General features: G+C 61.6%; 2 protein-coding genes across 5 annotated transcripts in view; both read right to left on the reverse strand.

Annotated features, from left to right (window-relative positions):
• The window catches only part of BCR (BCR activator of RhoGEF and GTPase), a 105,188-nt gene extending 104,798 nt beyond the window's left edge, over positions 1-390 (reverse strand). The window contains exon 1 of the mRNA XM_029222816.1: positions 100-390. Coding sequence (XP_029078649.1) covers positions 100-374 — 275 coding nt within the window. The 5' untranslated portion in view covers positions 375-390. The remainder of the gene's footprint in view (positions 1-99) is intronic.
• Positions 391-7,096: 6,706 nt separating this feature from the next.
• Positions 7,097-15,870, reverse strand: part of RAB36 (RAB36, member RAS oncogene family) — a 13,606-nt gene continuing 4,832 nt past the window's right edge. For 2 of the 4 annotated variants that reach the window (XM_029233420.1, XM_029233402.1), the window contains 8 exons: positions 15,015-15,080; positions 14,553-14,654; positions 12,461-12,525; positions 10,908-10,959; positions 9,943-10,024; positions 9,587-9,677; positions 8,168-8,297; positions 7,097-7,930 (listed from right to left, as the gene is read on the reverse strand). In XM_029233420.1, the coding sequence (XP_029089253.1) occupies positions 7,774-7,930; positions 8,168-8,297; positions 9,587-9,677; positions 9,943-10,024; positions 10,908-10,959; positions 12,461-12,525; positions 14,553-14,654; positions 15,015-15,080 (745 nt within the window). In that variant the 3' untranslated portion in view covers positions 7,097-7,773. The remainder of the gene's footprint in view (positions 7,931-8,167; positions 8,298-9,586; positions 9,678-9,942; positions 10,025-10,907; positions 10,960-12,460; positions 12,526-14,552; positions 14,655-15,014; positions 15,081-15,870) is intronic. The other 2 variants (XR_003795220.1, XM_029233411.1) reach the window with 2 other exon arrangements.

The raw sequence follows: 15,870 nt of genomic DNA on the forward strand, positions 1-15,870 counted from the left end.
GCGGAGCCGCCGCCTGGAGCAGGAGGTGAACCAGGAGCGCTTCCGCATGATCTACCCGCAGACACTGCTGGCCAAGGAGAAGAAGAACGGGGGCGCGGCGCGCGGGGCTCGGCGGCGCCGTCGGGGGGCTGCGCCGCGCGCCGGAAGCCCCAGCGCTGTCGGTCGTAGCTCTTCTTCTCCTTGGCCAGCAGTGTCTGCAGGTAGATCATGCGGAAGCGCTCCTGGTTCACCTCCTGCTCCAGGCGCCGGATGGAGGCCTTGCAGCGCTCCAGCTCCTGCTCGATATCGCCCACCGAGCGCAGCTCCATGCGCGGCGGCTCCGAGTCCGGGAACTGCGCCTTCCACGCCTCGGCGAAGCCCACCGGGTCCACCATGGCGCGGCCGGCCTCACCTGCGCCGCCTGGCTGTCGCGGGGCCCGGCTCAGCGGCGGCGCGGCGGCCTCGCCAGGCCCGGCCAGGGGCGCCGGGCGGCCCCCATGCCCCCGGCGGGGCAGCGGTGGCGGCAGCTGGCGAACAATACCCGCCCCCTCCCGGGCTGCAGGTGAGGCTGCAGCCAGGCTCCCCGCGCGCGGGGCGGGGCGCGGGGCGGGCGCGCGCGGGAAGGGCGCGGGGCTGCGCGCGCCGCTATTGTGTGCGGGGCTCCCGGCGCGCGCGGGGTGGGCGCTAACTCAGCTAGGCTGGGCCCGCTAGCCCGTGGCCGCCGCCGGCGCGCTGCTCTCCTCGGGCTCCCGCGCCCGCGCCCAGCCGCCGCCGACTCCCCGCGCTGCGCTTGGCCAGCCCGCTCCCGCCGCACTCGCGCCCGGCCCGCACTCGGCGCCGCAGGAAGGGGAGGGCCGGGGGGCGGTGGCCGCGGCGCGGCGGACCGAGCGTGAGGGCCTCTTAAAGGGGCCGCTCCCCCGCCCAGCCGTGGCCCTGCCAGCGTCCCCGCGCCTGGGAAAACCGAGGCCCGGACGGCGAGTTCTGCACTCCTGGGACAGGAACCCCTGGGTCCGCATTGCCCCCCAGCCCGGCAGCCCCTCACCGGCGTCACGGCTGAGCGCGCCCCTAGCGGGCAGGTCACCCAGCGGTGCCAACGGTCCTGCTGCGCTGGAGTCCTGGGGTGGGTGATGAAGCAACATCTGCCACACGGGGCTGTCACAGAGATAATCAATAGGAATTTCTCCCCAGGTCACTCAACACCCACGTCTCCCTTCCTGCGGTCCTGGGCCAGGTGCTTGCCTGACTCAGAACTTATCTCTGTAATCTGCCTCTGAAGGGGTCGCCAGCCTCCACTGGGACACGCAGGGCTGGGCGGAAGACAGCATAGCCCAGGCGGGCAGCGAAACAAAATCTGTTCTCGTCCCCCAGGGAAGCCCAGAGATCTTAGACACACAGCACCCTGGAGGGAGTCCAAGGGGCGCCAAGTGAAAACACCCCCACCAGCCTGCTGGGTGAGGGGATACGGAAACAGGATTTGTCGACCAGAGAACCCGGCTTGAGTCCTGACCGCCTCTGCCCCTCTGTGCCTGCTTCCTGGGCGTTGAAATGAGAACGAGAATACCTCCCCACCCCCCGCCCCCGCCCCCGCGGCTGTTGTCCCTGCACGGATGTGAGGGGTTGTCTTGCCTTCCCCGCAGTTCCAGTGCCACCCAGAGCGGATACCCTGACATCTAATCTAGAGGAACAGAGCCCAGGGCCGGCCTGGCTGGGATTCAGGTCTCTCCCACTCAGGGCTTTGTGACCTTGGCAATTCCTTTCCCCTCTCTGAGCCCAAGTTTTGTCCTCTTATGTCAGATGTTGTGAGCACCATGTGTAAGGCAACCAGATGGGGCAAATATAAAGCATGTGCTGTTCCTTCCATGATTGCCTTTAATGTTGGTGCCCTGGGAGACTGGCAGGAAGACCCTGGGGAGCAGGACTGGCAGACACTTCCAGGCACAGCTCACTGCCGCCCCCTGCAGGCTCTCCACCCTCCTGCTGTCACCCCTCCCAGGCCCCATGTCCCCTCCCACTCCTCTGCAAGGCCAACAGGGCCCTTGTAAAGCCTGTTTTGCAGGTGAGGAAACAGAGGTTGATGCCCTGACTTTGTGGCCGGCAATGCGAGGCGGGAATCCCAGCAGTGCTCACATCCTGATGACCTCTTCTTCAAAACGGGTATAATAAATCCTGACCTCCCAGGGCATGGCACACAGCAGCTCAGCATCGGTATCAGTTGCCTTCCTTGGATGACCTGCTCCCGTCACCCAGCGAGTGGGTCCGACAGGACTAGAACCCAGGCCTCCAGAACCCCATTCCCTGGCTGTCAGCAAGGAGAATCCCAAAAGCACAAACATTTTTTTTCCCCTTGCTGACAGGGTCTCTGAGTTTCCAGGGGGAATTGTGGGCTCATCGGGGACATTATCATTAAACACCTGGGAAAGAAAAGGATACTTTGTGGGGGGGTGGCTTCATCCATCAGTGAGGTGTCCCTTTCCCTGGTTTGCAGGCCCCAACTCAGCCCCACCTTAAATATTGTAAACATAAGCAAGCTCATATCAGAACTCTGACGCTGTTTGGTTTGGGTTTGCAAGCTCTGTTCCCTTGGTAGAGCAAGTGGCTTGTTGGGTACAAGGACACTGCAAGACAGTGGCTATCTTCCCATGGGACAGCTTGTTCTGGCCCCAAGGACACTCCTCCCATCCTCTGAGCCTTCCCTGAAAGCACCCCCACCCTGGGTCTCTGGTCCTTCCCCAAAGAGCTTTCTTATCATTTCTCCCTCCTGAGGAAGGGAAGAATGAGGAGGAAAGTGGGGTCCATATATATGACACTCTGTAGTCCCCCATTTGGTGTCTGTCCCCAGCTAGATCTAAACTTACAAGAACAGAGATCTGTCTGTCTTGTTCCCCAGTAAACCCCCAGTGCTTACGACATAGTAAGTGCTCAGCCAGTGCTGACCCGGGTGGGAGCGCAGAGCCCAGGGAGGAAAGGGTGAGGCGGGCAAAGCCAGGCCACAGCAGAGGTGTGTCGGCCTTGAGGGCGGGCATTCAGGAGGAGGCAGAGGTCAGGGGAAGGCTGGCCAGTGAGCTGGTCCTAAAGATGGAGACAGACAGGCAAAGATGGGGAGAGTTCAGACTTCTGGGTGTGTCTGAGGAAGAGCTGGGTTATGGGGTGAGGCTAGTGTGGGATGCAGGAGGTCACATCAGGGGTTTCGCACCCGTGAAAACCATCACTACAATCACCACCACTCCCAATAGATGGGTTTTTTTTTTCATCTAAAAACTAAAATGGAACAGGAAAGTGGGATTGTTGGTGATATCCCCTCCTCACCTTCCTTCATTCTGAGATATGGTTTTGTGGCTCTATAATTCATTTCATAATCAACCTCTCTCTCTCTCTCTCTCTCTCTCTCTCGCCCCCCCCCCCCCCCCCACCCCCCCACCTCAGCAGCAGCCCTAGTGGTCCTTGAACCCAGACCAATGTTCCGGCAACTCCTCCCCGAGGCCATCCGGTCCCTTTGCTGGAAGGAGAGGCTGGGACTCAACGGCCCCCTCTGCTGGACAGAACGCAGAACTTCCGATGCCTCAGAACCCTGGGGATGGAAACAACCCCACCGTCTGTCATAGGAATATCACAGTGGAATATTATATGACCATGAAAGAAAATGCAGTACCAATACATGCTAAACACTGATGAAACTTGAAAAAATTTATGCCAAGTGAAAGAAAACAGTCATAAAGGGCCACATATTGTATGACTCCATTTACATGAAATGTCCAGAATAGACAAATCTATAGAAACAGAGAGTAGGTTGGTGGTCACCTGGGGATCGGGGATGGGAGGAATGGGGAGTGACTGCTAATGGTCTCACACAACAATAAGTGGGGACCATATTTTGCTCCTTCCCTGCCTTGTCTGTACCCTCCTCCCCACCTGCTTTGTGGGCAGAGGCTAGAGGAGGGCTCCCTCCAAACGGGATGTGGCCACATGACCCCCATCTGTCATCTGCCATCCATCAGCCCCAGGGAGCTTCGGGCAAGATCAGAAAATGGGGGCGATCGATACAGCTGTTCTCTGGCCCTGCTTGTTGTTCTGTGCTGGATGGTGCCTGGTGGGGTACCTCTTCCAGGTTACCAGCCCCGGCCCAGAGTGGGTAGCCGGGGTCTCTGAGGGACTTCCCTGGCCAAGGGCTCTGAACAAGTGAGCTGTGGGCCTTTCCTCCCAGGCCCCCTTGTCTGTAACTCCACCACCTCTGCAGAATCAATTCTGGATGAAGCCCTGCAGCGGGGGGCATCCCGGCCGAGTGCCCAGGCTGCCATTTCCAGCTTCACAGAGAAGAAGGGGCTGGGACAAGATGAGCTGGTTCCTGAAGCCACGGCCAGTGACATGGTGCAGGCTGTGGCTTCCAGTGGCCAGAGGCCCAGAGCACCCTCAGGCCAGGGGTGCCATCCACCTGTTGGGGATCAGGGAGCAGAAGGAAGGGTCTGCAAACAGCAGCCTGGGGACAGGCCGCACTACCCTGCTCCCTCCTGGGGCACAGGCTCAGACAGGTGGCTGGTGGCCCTGAGTTCTGGGAGGCATCTGGATGAGGGGGTGGAGCCTGGAAGGAGGCTGTGGGACAGCCATGCTCCCTGTCTGCCCGACATATGGGAGGTGACAGGGGAGGCCACAGCAGATGGCAGAGGAGCCCGAGGGCTGCTGGGAGGGTGTCTCATCTCAGGGCCTCCTTGGGTGACGTGCGCCCAGGGCCCCCTGCCCCTGTCTCCGGGAGCCCCGAGGGCTCAGAAGATGAGGGCCCTCTCTGAGCTGTTGCTGCTTCTGAAAGCTCCCCCACCCCACACCCCACCTCTCATCCCCACCCTGGGCCTCCTGGGTCCCCGAGTCCCCTCTATAGTCCCCAGGCCGGGAACGCCTGTCACCCTGGCCTCTCCCAGGTTCTTATCTGTGTGAGGGTGTGAGTGGAGCAGGTCCCCTGCCCATCACCATGCTCCATTACCTACATCTCAGGCGACCTCAGGTGTCCAGCTTAGGCTGCCCGGGTCCCTCAGGAGAGCGCAGTCCCTCTGGGAGTGGCTCCCATCCCATCATCAGGCCGAAGTGGGCATTGGGTGGATCCGAGGCCCCCCGTTCCCTCCAGAGGCCACAGCAGGGTCGGGGAAGGGGGAGGCTTCTGCTTGCCAGGAGGCTGAGACCCCCACCATGCTCTGGGTCACTGCGGAGACTGGTCCCGTGGCTGTGGGGCTGGGGAAGGACCGACTAAAATCATGGGGCTCAGGAAGCAGGGTGTGATGGGGCCGCCTGATTAGCTCATTAGCTCTGCTGTGGACCCTGAGCAGGAGCAGGTGTGGGACCTGGAGTGGGATTCCCGCTGGGATCAGACTGCAAGCTGGCGTGGGAGGCGGAGAGAGAGGAGGGACAAGGAATGCGGAGGAGAAGTGCTCAGCTGCATCCTGTCACCTGGGCTCTGTGCTCAGGCTCCTCTCCAGTTAGGTGGGGACAGGAGGTCCTGATACCCAGCCCCCAGGGTCGCTGGGATGAAAGGGACTTCTTCCCCCTCCACTGAGTGCTCAGTAAATGGGGGTTCTGGTTACTCCCCCAAGAGGCTGGATGGCCCCATTCCTGGGTGGCTCCTGCTTTGGGCCAGAATTCCCACCTCCAATGGGCTGGAGGCAGTGGTGGTGCCTGCATGCGACTCCCTCCCCAGGCCTGCACGGCTTTCCCTGGAATCTTCTGTGTCTGCCTCTCATCAAGCTCCTCCCAGGAACAGACCTTACGCTTGAGCCCCTACAGCCCTCAGTGGCTGCTGCCTGACTTCAGGAGCCTCTGAGTGAGCAGTGGGCACATCCGCCTCCGGCCACTGAGGAGGGCCAAGCACAGGACCGTCCCCAGGAGGTTCAAGAAGAGGCATCTTGGTGAGAGGGAATGTGTCTGCCGGAGACTCAGTGGGATTCCTGTCTCCCTGCTACATCTAGGTGAGCACCTGCCGGGAGCCTTTTGTCTAGGAGATGCTGGGGAGATGAGGTCACAGGGTCGCTGCCCTGGCTCTTAGGGTCCCACAAGGCGGTGGGGGGGGAGATGGGGGAGAAGCCCAAACATGGACGCCACACCCAGAAGTAACAAGTGCTGTGGGAGCTGTGGGGGCTCCAGGAAGTCCTCCCAGAGAAGGAGCGCCCGAGCCACCGGGCACAGAAGAAGCCTGGCACCTGCAAAGACTAGTGACCACGGGTGAAGGCTGGAGAACAGGGGCCTCCAGGGTGGGCTGGGGCAGCCACTGAGGGGCCTCGAGTGCCAGGGTGAGAAAAGCGAAGGAGGGGAAGGGCCCCGGGATGGCTCTGAAGCTCTCGCATGCGGCCCTGGGTCTCCACCCCAGAAATTTAAGTGCTTGTAGAGGATGTCTTTGTGGACTCATGGTATCAGTGGAACCACAGCAAAGTGGTTCTGCCACTTCAGAAGAAACTTTGAACAGTTGGGCACACATGGGGCAACAGGAGGAGAGTTTCACAAAGGGCCATTTGGAGGGGTGGGCGCACATGAGACAGTGGTCCTGGCTCGGGGGCTAGTGACAGCAGGGTGCATTACCGCCCCCCAGTCCTGGGGCCTAGAGGGGTGGGGGACGGAGCCGGGAGGGTGCCAGCCCACCTGACCAGGGTCTGCCATCCTGACGCTGTCTGTGGTGTGCCCCAAACCCAGTCGTGGTGCACCCTGAGATAGCCTGCCCCTCAAAACTCAGTCTGGTGGGCCAGCCCACTGAAGGCCCAGCAAGGCCTCTGTGGGGAAACCTGAGTGTGCAAAGCTATAACTATGAGGATGGTCACTTCAGTTAAGAAAAAGCTAAAAGCTGGACACAAGCCAGCTGTCCCACGGCCGGGCAGGGTGGATGGACTCTGGCCCATCTGCATGAAGGGACACGCAGGCTCTCGCTCTGGCAGCTCCTCGGAATGTGGCCTGCCCTGTGGGCGTGGGGAGAAGTCACTCTGGTTTAACGGCAAACAAGGCGCCCAGGTCGTGGCCGCGCTGTGTAGGGACAGGAGTCCTACCCACTGCAGATAAGGCTTACGTCCGGGACCGCAGGGACTGTCACTCTGCATGCAGAGCTCTGTGCTGTCTCGCTTCACAATAAGCACACATGCCATTCCTTTAGGAGTGATTTATATAAAGAAGTATCTCCTATCTATAAAAAAGGAGAGCTAAAAATGTGGTGAAGGGGGAATGAACAGAAGCTGCTGAGTCTCCCGGCGGCTAACCACCTGGCTGCCCGAGAAATGCTCACCATCTACGAGAAACAGGTGGGAGCCAGACGTGCCACCTGCCTATGGCCATGGAGGGCAGGATTGGGCGGCACACACCCAGGGCTGGGGAGAGTGGGGTGGGCGGGGGCTCAGTAGCCCCTGAGGAGGAGCAACATGAGGGCATGGAGAGGGTTGGGCGCTCTGGGCGGGAGCTGAGGAGGGGAGACCTGGGTGCTCTTGCCCGATCCGGGTTGCAGCAGACAGGGAGCCTTGACTTCAGCAAGTGCCGCTCGTCTGGACCACCGAGATGAGGATGATTCCGAGGCCGACCCAGGAAAGTGGGGAAGAGGCCCGAGGGGATGCTGACTGTGCCCAGGGCGAGCGCCGTGGGCCTGGGGGCACGTGTCCGTGCCTGTGGTCCTGAGCCTCCCGGGGCCGGGGGGCTGTCGAGTGACTCTGTAAGTACAACTGGCCTTCCAGATGACAGCCTCAGTGCCCCCACCAGCTGGGCAGCGTGGGACCCTGGGCAGCCACTGGGGGCCTTCCCTGGCTTCCGACCCACTAAAGAGAAGAGGCGGAGCCCTGGGGCTCAGCACGGTGGGTGTTCCATGTCACCCTCCAGGTCACGGGAGGCACCGCCCACACGCATGCAGGCAGTGGAGGCCTCTGACACAGGCTCAGCTAACAGCAACCTGGGCTGGAGGGCCTCTTGCTGTCCTGGGTCTCGGGTGGATGCCCCTCCATCCCTGTAATGAGGGGAGAAGTCACCTGGCATCAACCAGGCACCTGCAGCTGATGGGGGTGGGCGTCTGAGCTGGCAGGTGGGCAGGGAGGCTGCAGGCTGGAGGTCAGAGGCATGGGGGAAGGGGCAGCCAGAAGCCAAGAGCAGAGGGCGACGAGCCAGGGGAATGGCTGCGTCTTGGGCCGGAGGGTGGTGGACGCGGATTTCAGGCCGCAAGCCTCTCCCCAGCCCGGCCCATCACCTGCACGTACGGATGACGTCCCCGTCGCCGACCTGCGGCCGGGCACTGCTCCTCCGCTCCAGGTCCTGCAGCACCGAGCGCTCGAAGGCCAGGGCGGCCACACGGCTGAAAAACGCCTTCACGTTCTCCCCTGTGGGCACGTACAGCCATGACCCCGGCCACCTCTGCCCCTGCCCGTGGATGCACTGGGGGGGTGGGGGAGCCAGCGGTGCGAGAGCCAGGACAGCCCCCCACGCTGTGCAGGGGATGGGCTCCCCACCCTGGCCACCTGCCCTGGCCGCTCCTGAAAATCTCTGAGCCTTGGTTTCCCGGCATCTACTCTTCCAATCAATTGCTACTGAGCACCCGTGGGCCAGGCACCGAGCAGTGTGGGCCTGCTTTCCTGTAACATTTGAGCACCTCTCCAGTGGGCAGCCATGAGGATTAGAGCCACTGGCCCCCATGTCCTCCGCCAGGAGGACAAGACCACCCATCTGGGCACAGGGCCGGGCCCAGCCCCCGACACACATGCTGCCCTTGTGCAGTTAACAACCTATACCACCACACAGGGCAGTCCTTCTTGGCCCATAGGGAGCTCTCAGGAAACATGCTGTTACTCCAATAAGAGGGTGGGTTCTCACAGCCTCAGGGACACCGTCAGGAAGGAGAAGAGGGAACTGGACATGCGGGCTGCCACTTTTTGTGTTGGGCTGGAGGCGGTACTTCCACTCGCACTCCTGCTGCCTCACCCAACCCCCGGGCAGGTGTCCACGGTGGCCCCTCGCCCGGGGTAAGGGCTCCCAGGTGTCATTCCCGAGTCCCCACAGCCTCGGGGCCTCCTGTACCCCAGGGAGTTATTTCATTTCATCCCCCCAACAACCTGTTTTCAAAATCTGTTCCTTGCTTCTCTGCATTTTCTCATTTTTCCTCAGTGAATCATATGGCTTTTATCATTTAAAACACATTTTTCCATTAAAAATAAAACGAGATTGACAGCAACACCCCACTTCCCAGATGAGGATGGTGAGGCTCAGAGGCGTTGGGGGCCGGGGTAAGCAGTGCCCGTGGGCGAGGGCAGCTCAGGGGCCGGCGACCCAGTGAGGCTGGGTGGGGTGTGGGGGAGGGCTGCAGGGCCGTGAGGGAGGTTTGAGTGCCTTCTATGATGACACCTGGGGAAGGGAGGGACAGCCGGTCACTGGCCCCTCCCACCTGTACCAGGTCAGGGGCAGGAGGATGGTGTGGTTACAGGTGAGGCTGCGTTCCAACCCCAGCCCCACCACTGTCTCCCTGAGACTCTGGTCGTGACCTCACAGGGACGGGATGGATGTGCCCCACAGCGGCCGCGGGGGTCTCACTAGAGAACACAGGTGTGCCACTCCTCCCATCCAGGGCAGGGCCCCCACCCCCGATCACCACGGCGGCAGCCCTGCACCCACTCACCGGTCTTGGCCGACACGGACCAGTACTCGGCCTGCATCTCGTTGGCTAGGCGCACGGCCTCTGCCTCCGCCTGCTCGCACGCGGCCCCTGACTGGGAGAAGCGGCCCTGCTGACCCAGCTCCCCGGGCCTTGGCACCTGCCCACAGGTGAGCCCGGCGGTCCCAGGCGAGTCTGAGCGCCAGCGTCCCTCCATGATGGGACGAGCCCCGAGCACCGGGAACCGAGTGGCCCTGCTTTCAGACCCCCGCCTGCAAGTTCCCACGTAGGCACATACGAGTCACCCTCTGCTCCGCAAGCCCAGGCTGAAGGGGCCGTGTTTCCCGAGGCCGCCCCTGGCCCTGACCCGCTCCTCTCACCAGAAGGTCCTTCTTGGTCCCCACAAGGAACAGGAAGCAGGCGCCTGGTTCATTCTCCCTCAGCGCGTCCTCCAGCCACTGCCTGGAACATGGGGGACAGGCAGAGACGGCACCCACCCCCCCCAGGGGCTGAGGAAGCTGGGATGGGGTGCAGCCCGGGTCCTCCCAGGGCCAAAGGTTGCAGGGAGGGTAGCTTGACCCGAGCTGGCCTCGGGGGCCTCGGGTGGGCGGGGACGCAGGGGCGCTGTAGGGGAGCTGAAGGCCCCATCCCGGCCACGGCTCTACCCTCGCCCTGGGTGAGACCTGCACTGTCACCAGCTGGAGTGACCAGCCTGGCCTCCCTCACAGGGCTGGAGATGCGGCTGTGAGCACCCCAAACAAAAGCAAGGTGAAGGGGCTCTGGTCTGTCAGCTGATGAACCCTGGCTCTTTTTTTTTTTAATTAAAAAAAGTTTTTGGTTTTTTTTTGGCCGTGCTGTGCGGCTTTTGGGATCTTAGTTCCCTGACCAGGGATCGAACCTGCACTATGGCAGTGAAAGCATGGAGTCCTAACCATTATGCTACCAGGGAATTCCCAACCCCCGGCTCTTGCCCAGATCTCTGCCTGAGACAGCAAGTGCCCAGTTGTGTCCCCAGAGACAGGGCCCAGGTGAGGTGAATATGCCAGGCCCCTCGCCACAAATTAGTCAGGCTTTCAAGATGACAACAGCAGAGCACTGAAGCCAGCGTGCGCCATTCTGCGCTGGCCACAGGCCCAGCTGGCCCTGCCTTCTGCTGTAGCTGCAGATCTTGAAGGATAAAAAGGTAGCCAACAGTCATCGGCCCGTGGGTGGCGGGTGCTGACCAGCAAGCTTGGTCACCTGTACCCACTGTCAGGGGCCCAGCTCATGGCCCAGGTTTAGGGAGCCCTCCAGGCAGCTTTCTGGGCCCAAGGGTCCCACGGAGGCTGCAGAGCCCCAGACTTGCCTGGTGTGCTCCAGGGTCTGCATGTCAGTGAGGTCAAAGGCCGTGATGATCACTGCATGGGGTGGAGGGGGGAGCCAGGAGCTGGTCAGTGACGGGGGAGGCAAACACGGCGTGACAAGGGGACTCCCGCGGAACTGATGGGGGCGACGGACGCTGGGAGGGAGACACCCATGGCTGCCCTGGAGACCCAGCCCCCCACTCTGATCCATACCCAGTGGCCCAGCCACAGGGGGCTCCAGGGAGGCAAGGTGAGCCCCTGCATTCAAATCTCCCCTCTGTCTCTCACGGCTGAGGGAGTGCAGGTGAGGCCTTGATGCTGAGAGCCTCAGCCTTCATCTGTGACATGGTGAGGACCACAGCTACCTCTAGCTCTCAGGGTAGCTCTGAAGACTAAGTTGGAGCAGCTGTTTTAAAGCTCTTGGCCTAGGGCCTGACGTGGGGCAGACTTTCCCCCACTGGCAGCTATGGTCGTGCGGGCGATTAGCAACAACCAGCTTCAGAGGAACAATTTCTGAGGAGCAGCGTGGGCAGGAAATTGGGAGATGCAGCCCCCTCCCCCCCAGCTCCTCTCATCACTGCCCTGTCTGGTCCCCTGTGCCCTGGGTGGCCCCATGTGGAGAGCATTCCTGGCCTGCTCTCTTCTGGCCCCAGGGGTGTGATCAGGGCTGGACGTGGGCCTCCCTCTGCACCTCGGCTGAAGGCTGCAGGAGGCCCACCCATGTGCCCCGCCCTGGCAGAGGGGCTGAGAAGTGAAGGAGGAAGCTAATGGTGGTGGTGACCATGGCCGGGCTGCTGTCTGCAGGGCTGTGCCAGGCGCCTCACGCCTTATTCCCAGGGGGTGTCATCCCCCTGAGAAGAGAGGCCACAGCAGATGTGGCAGAGCTGTTATTCCAATCCACAGCCGAGGTGCTCGTGGTTTCCTGTTTTTGCTTTTTTCAAACCTTAGTGAAAATGTGACTTTTAACACCAGTACTGAGTGGACCTAACCGTACCCCATCATCTGAGTCCGGTTTGGATGCCTCGGACCGCTTGCTCTTACCTCTCACCGAAACCCTTTCTCTCTTCCTCCTGGTCAGAGGAGGGGGCTTACGCTGCTACTGCCTGCTGACCGGGAGGCCTGCCCAGGGCTGGGGCGCCCTCAACAAGGATGTGGTGGGCGAGGAGCCCCGCTGGCCCGCACCTGGGGGCCCACCTCCACTCCTCCCCTCCAGCCAAGCCCCGCCCCCCTGCTCCTGAGTTGACTCTGCTCTTCTTTCTGGGGTCTCTGCACAAGTACTCCCCACTCTGAGCACCCTTCTGAGCTGAAACTGGGGCTGAGACTTTCAGGTAGCACCCACCACCATGGGTCCCTAAAGCGCATGGCTGCCGAGGCTGGCCTGGGCCCCGCTGGAAGACGAGGACCGGCCCCGTGTTTCCTCAGTGGCTCTCAGAGGACAGATTTGGTGCCTGCACGGAATACCTGGGCATCTTGCTGTGCGCCCAGCAGGGAATTCACGGGGAGCCCCTGCTGCACATGGTTGAGGCCCCACTGTTGCCGTCACCCGGCTACTCACCCTGGGCACCCCGGTAGTAGGCAGACGCGATGCACTTGAACTTCTCCTGTCCTGCTGTGTCCCAGCTGCGCCGTGACCGAGAGGGAGGAGGAGAGAGAGGGAGAGAGAGAGAAAGGGGGAAACGGAGAGGTGGCAGGTTAAGCCATTGATCACAGTGTCCACAGCCAGCAGGCTTGTGGGGCCCTGGGCCGGAGACCCACGTGCCCGCACCAGCTGCATGGGTGCCACAAAGTGGCTGCTGCCAGCCAGCCAGCCCCACCCCCAGCTCCTTAAGATTCCTTCCTTGGGCGTCCATGGGGAACCCCCTCTCTGGATGCACTGTGCTCATCGGGGAGGGGCGCGGCCTTAGCATTTCCACTGCCCAGATGAATGGAGCTGTAGCTCAGTCCCTTCCAACTGCACCATAAAAAGCAGAATGTGCTCCCTGATGTGGCTGCTCTCAAGATGTGAAAGTCCACCTGTAGAGGCGACCCCGGGAATGGGACTGGGGCTCTGCCACTTGCTCATGTGTGACTGGGGTGTGGCTCCACCTTCCCCATGGCAGTGGAGGGGACGCTCAGCTCTCTGGGTGGGGTGCATTGTCTGATAAGGACATGGTTTGCTTCTCTGATCAGTTAGCTCTGGCTCTCTGGAGGAGCTGAGCCCTGGCTCCATAGGAAAAAAATGCAACAATTGATTAATGATGTCTGCCATGGGCACAGTAAAGATAGAGGAAGTTACCTGCTGAGATCTACTTGCCCTGGTTTAGAACAAGGCTGTAGGTCAAAATGCAGGGCTGAGTCTGAAAATCCACCCTTTTTAAAAATCAACACATCAAAATTTAAGTTTTCTCAGTAAACTAACGAGTAGACAAGCCATGAACAAGACACCAATAATCTGAAATTTTTCCAAGCGATCCAGCATGATGCAGAACTGTTTGGCTCTTTCATTAATTCATTCACATTTCCACTTCTGAAGAATACTCTGGGTGGGAGCTGGGAGGGTGGCCTGGCAGTGGGGCCAGTTGATTGGCTGGCAATGGCCTCCGTGTAGGACAAGGAGAGGCGGAGCCCGGAGAGCCCCCTGCTTCCTCCAGGGCCCTCTAATTAGACACAGCTGCCCTCCGCAGCGCCAGCTAGGCTGCCCCCCGCAGCGCCAGCTAGGCTGCCCCCAGCAGCTCGTGCTGCTTCACTCTCCTGCCTCCTCATCCCCTCGGTCCTGCAGGCCTGTGTCTTCACAGCCTCTTCTGCTCTGGTCTGACCATGTACACCCCCTTGGGCGAGGTCTGGTGGTACCATCTGCTCCAGGACTGCACTGGGACTGGTCTCAGAGGAGCGGGCACTGTCTCGACACATTAGGAGCTGAAGTCCACAAGGGGGTGAGCTCCACCGTGATCACCGCGATCCCAGGCCCAGCCCGGGGCATGGAGGCCCGAGGAGTGAATCCAGGGAGCAGGGGTGAGCACCAGGGAGAGCGCAGGAGGAGGGGACCAGACAGAGGCCCAGGGAATGCCAGCAGGGTCGACCACGCAGGAGAGGGCCAGGCTGGAGACCAGCAGGTGCCGGAGGAGAGGGGCTCTGGTGGGAAAGCATGAGGCTGGGGGGAGACCCTAGGCTATTCTGAGGGAAACTAGAGGAGAGGGGTCGAAGCCAGGGGTGTGTGTGTGTGTGTGTGTGTCCCTGAGAGGCCAAGGCGTGAGATCTGGCAGGGAGGAGACAGACACACAGACAGAGGGAGAGAGAAGGGGCAGCATCAGGCCCCAGTAAGGCCTGTGGACCGTGTGGCCTCTGCTAGAGCCCAGAACGCAGGGAACGGTTTTGGCCCCGTTTTCCAAGTGGGAACAGAGGCTGGAGGGCTGAAGTGACTTGCCGGAGGCCGCGCTGCTGGCCTGGCAAATGGGATCACAGAGGGCCCACAGGGAGCACCAAGGGAGGCTGGGGGCGGGGGCGGGCACATCAGGCTGCAGGGACTGGGGCAGCAGAGAGCCCAGCTTCACAAAACCGCCCGGGGCTTCCTGCCCGCTAGCCGAGGCCTTCCCCGGGGTCTCCCCCGGCGTCTCCGCGAAGCCCTCCACAACCATATGATGGGAAACAAGCGAGGCGCGGTGACTTACATCTGGAGGCTGAAGGGGATCCCGGCGACCTCAAAGCGCTCCATCTCAAAGTCCACCCCGATGGTGGCCTTGTAGTCGCGGTCGAAAACATTCCTGCAGAACCTGTGGGGGCCGAGGAAGCCATCAGAGCCCGCCCTCAGGGAAGACCAGGCGGTGACGGCCATGGAGACGGGCCGCAGAGACAGGCCACGGGCGATGGAGCTGCCAGTGGGAACTCCGTGTGGAGAGAGGCTGTGGCAGCAGACCAACAAGTGGGTCAAGGCAGTGAAAAGTACCACATCTGCCGGCAGGGAGGGAAGGGAGGGGAGCCTGTGGCCCCGGGGATGGTGTGACCAACGCCAGGCTCCTAGGACGCCGCACTCCCCGCGGACCCACCATCTCCCAGATTTCTTGCACCCCCTCCCAGCAGCCACATGGTCTCCACTACGACATGTGATGGAGCCTCCCGGGCCGGTGGCGCACCTGTGGATGAGGCTGGTCTTGCCCACGTAGAGGTCGCCGACCACAACCACCTTGGAGAGTTTGAGCCTGTGAGGAGTACGGCGCGGTGCTCTCAGGCGCGATCACAGGAGCATCTTCGCACACACGGGCCCCTCTTTCCCTGCATTCCCCACTCGTGATGCGGACAGGTCACCTGTGACACACTCTGGGATGTCTGTCCCCCTCACTGGCCCTCAGAGGGGAGGGCAGGAGGACCTGCATTTGTTCTGGGGACTCTGTACCCCTGATCCCACTGGGTCCATGTCCCTCTGTGAGAATCACAAATGGGCACCATGGGAGGCTGAGTCTTGGGCTGAGGGAGCAGCGGGAAGAGCCCCAGGTGGGGCTGTGTCCAAGTTGGGTCACCTGCTCCAGAACTAGATGCTGCCTGGGAGCAGAGTAGACACGGCCCCTCCCTCGAAGACGTGGCCAGGTGAGCTGCACCAAGTCACCAGGTGACACAGAGGTGCCCTGTTGCTGTCTGCAGGTGGAGGAGACTGGTGGTTTGGGCGTGACCCACAGTCCCAGGAATGCTGCTGTGCGAGTGCAGGACACACACAGAGGGAGGGGTAGCTGCTCTAGGTGAGCAGGGTCCCCCCTCCCCAGGGAGCCTGAGAACCTCAGAGCCATGGCCCAGGCGTGCAGACCTGAGTCCACGACACGCCCCCAGCCTGCCTGGCCCTGGAACGCCCTCCAGGGTGATGGTGGTGTCCTGGCAGGCACACAGCCCCAGGCCCTGCACCCCTGCCTGCGTCCCTTACCTCGGCGCTGCATCTGCGCTGCTAGTTCTATGTGTGTGTGTGTGTGTGTGTGTGTGTGTGTGTGTGTGTGTGTGTGT

The sequence above is a fragment of the Monodon monoceros genome, unplaced genomic scaffold (assembly GCF_005190385.1).
Source record: "Monodon monoceros isolate NGI ecotype Baffin Bay Population unplaced genomic scaffold, NGI_Narwhal_1 Super_Scaffold_1, whole genome shotgun sequence".
Classification (NCBI taxonomy): Eukaryota; Metazoa; Chordata; class Mammalia; order Artiodactyla; family Monodontidae; genus Monodon; species Monodon monoceros.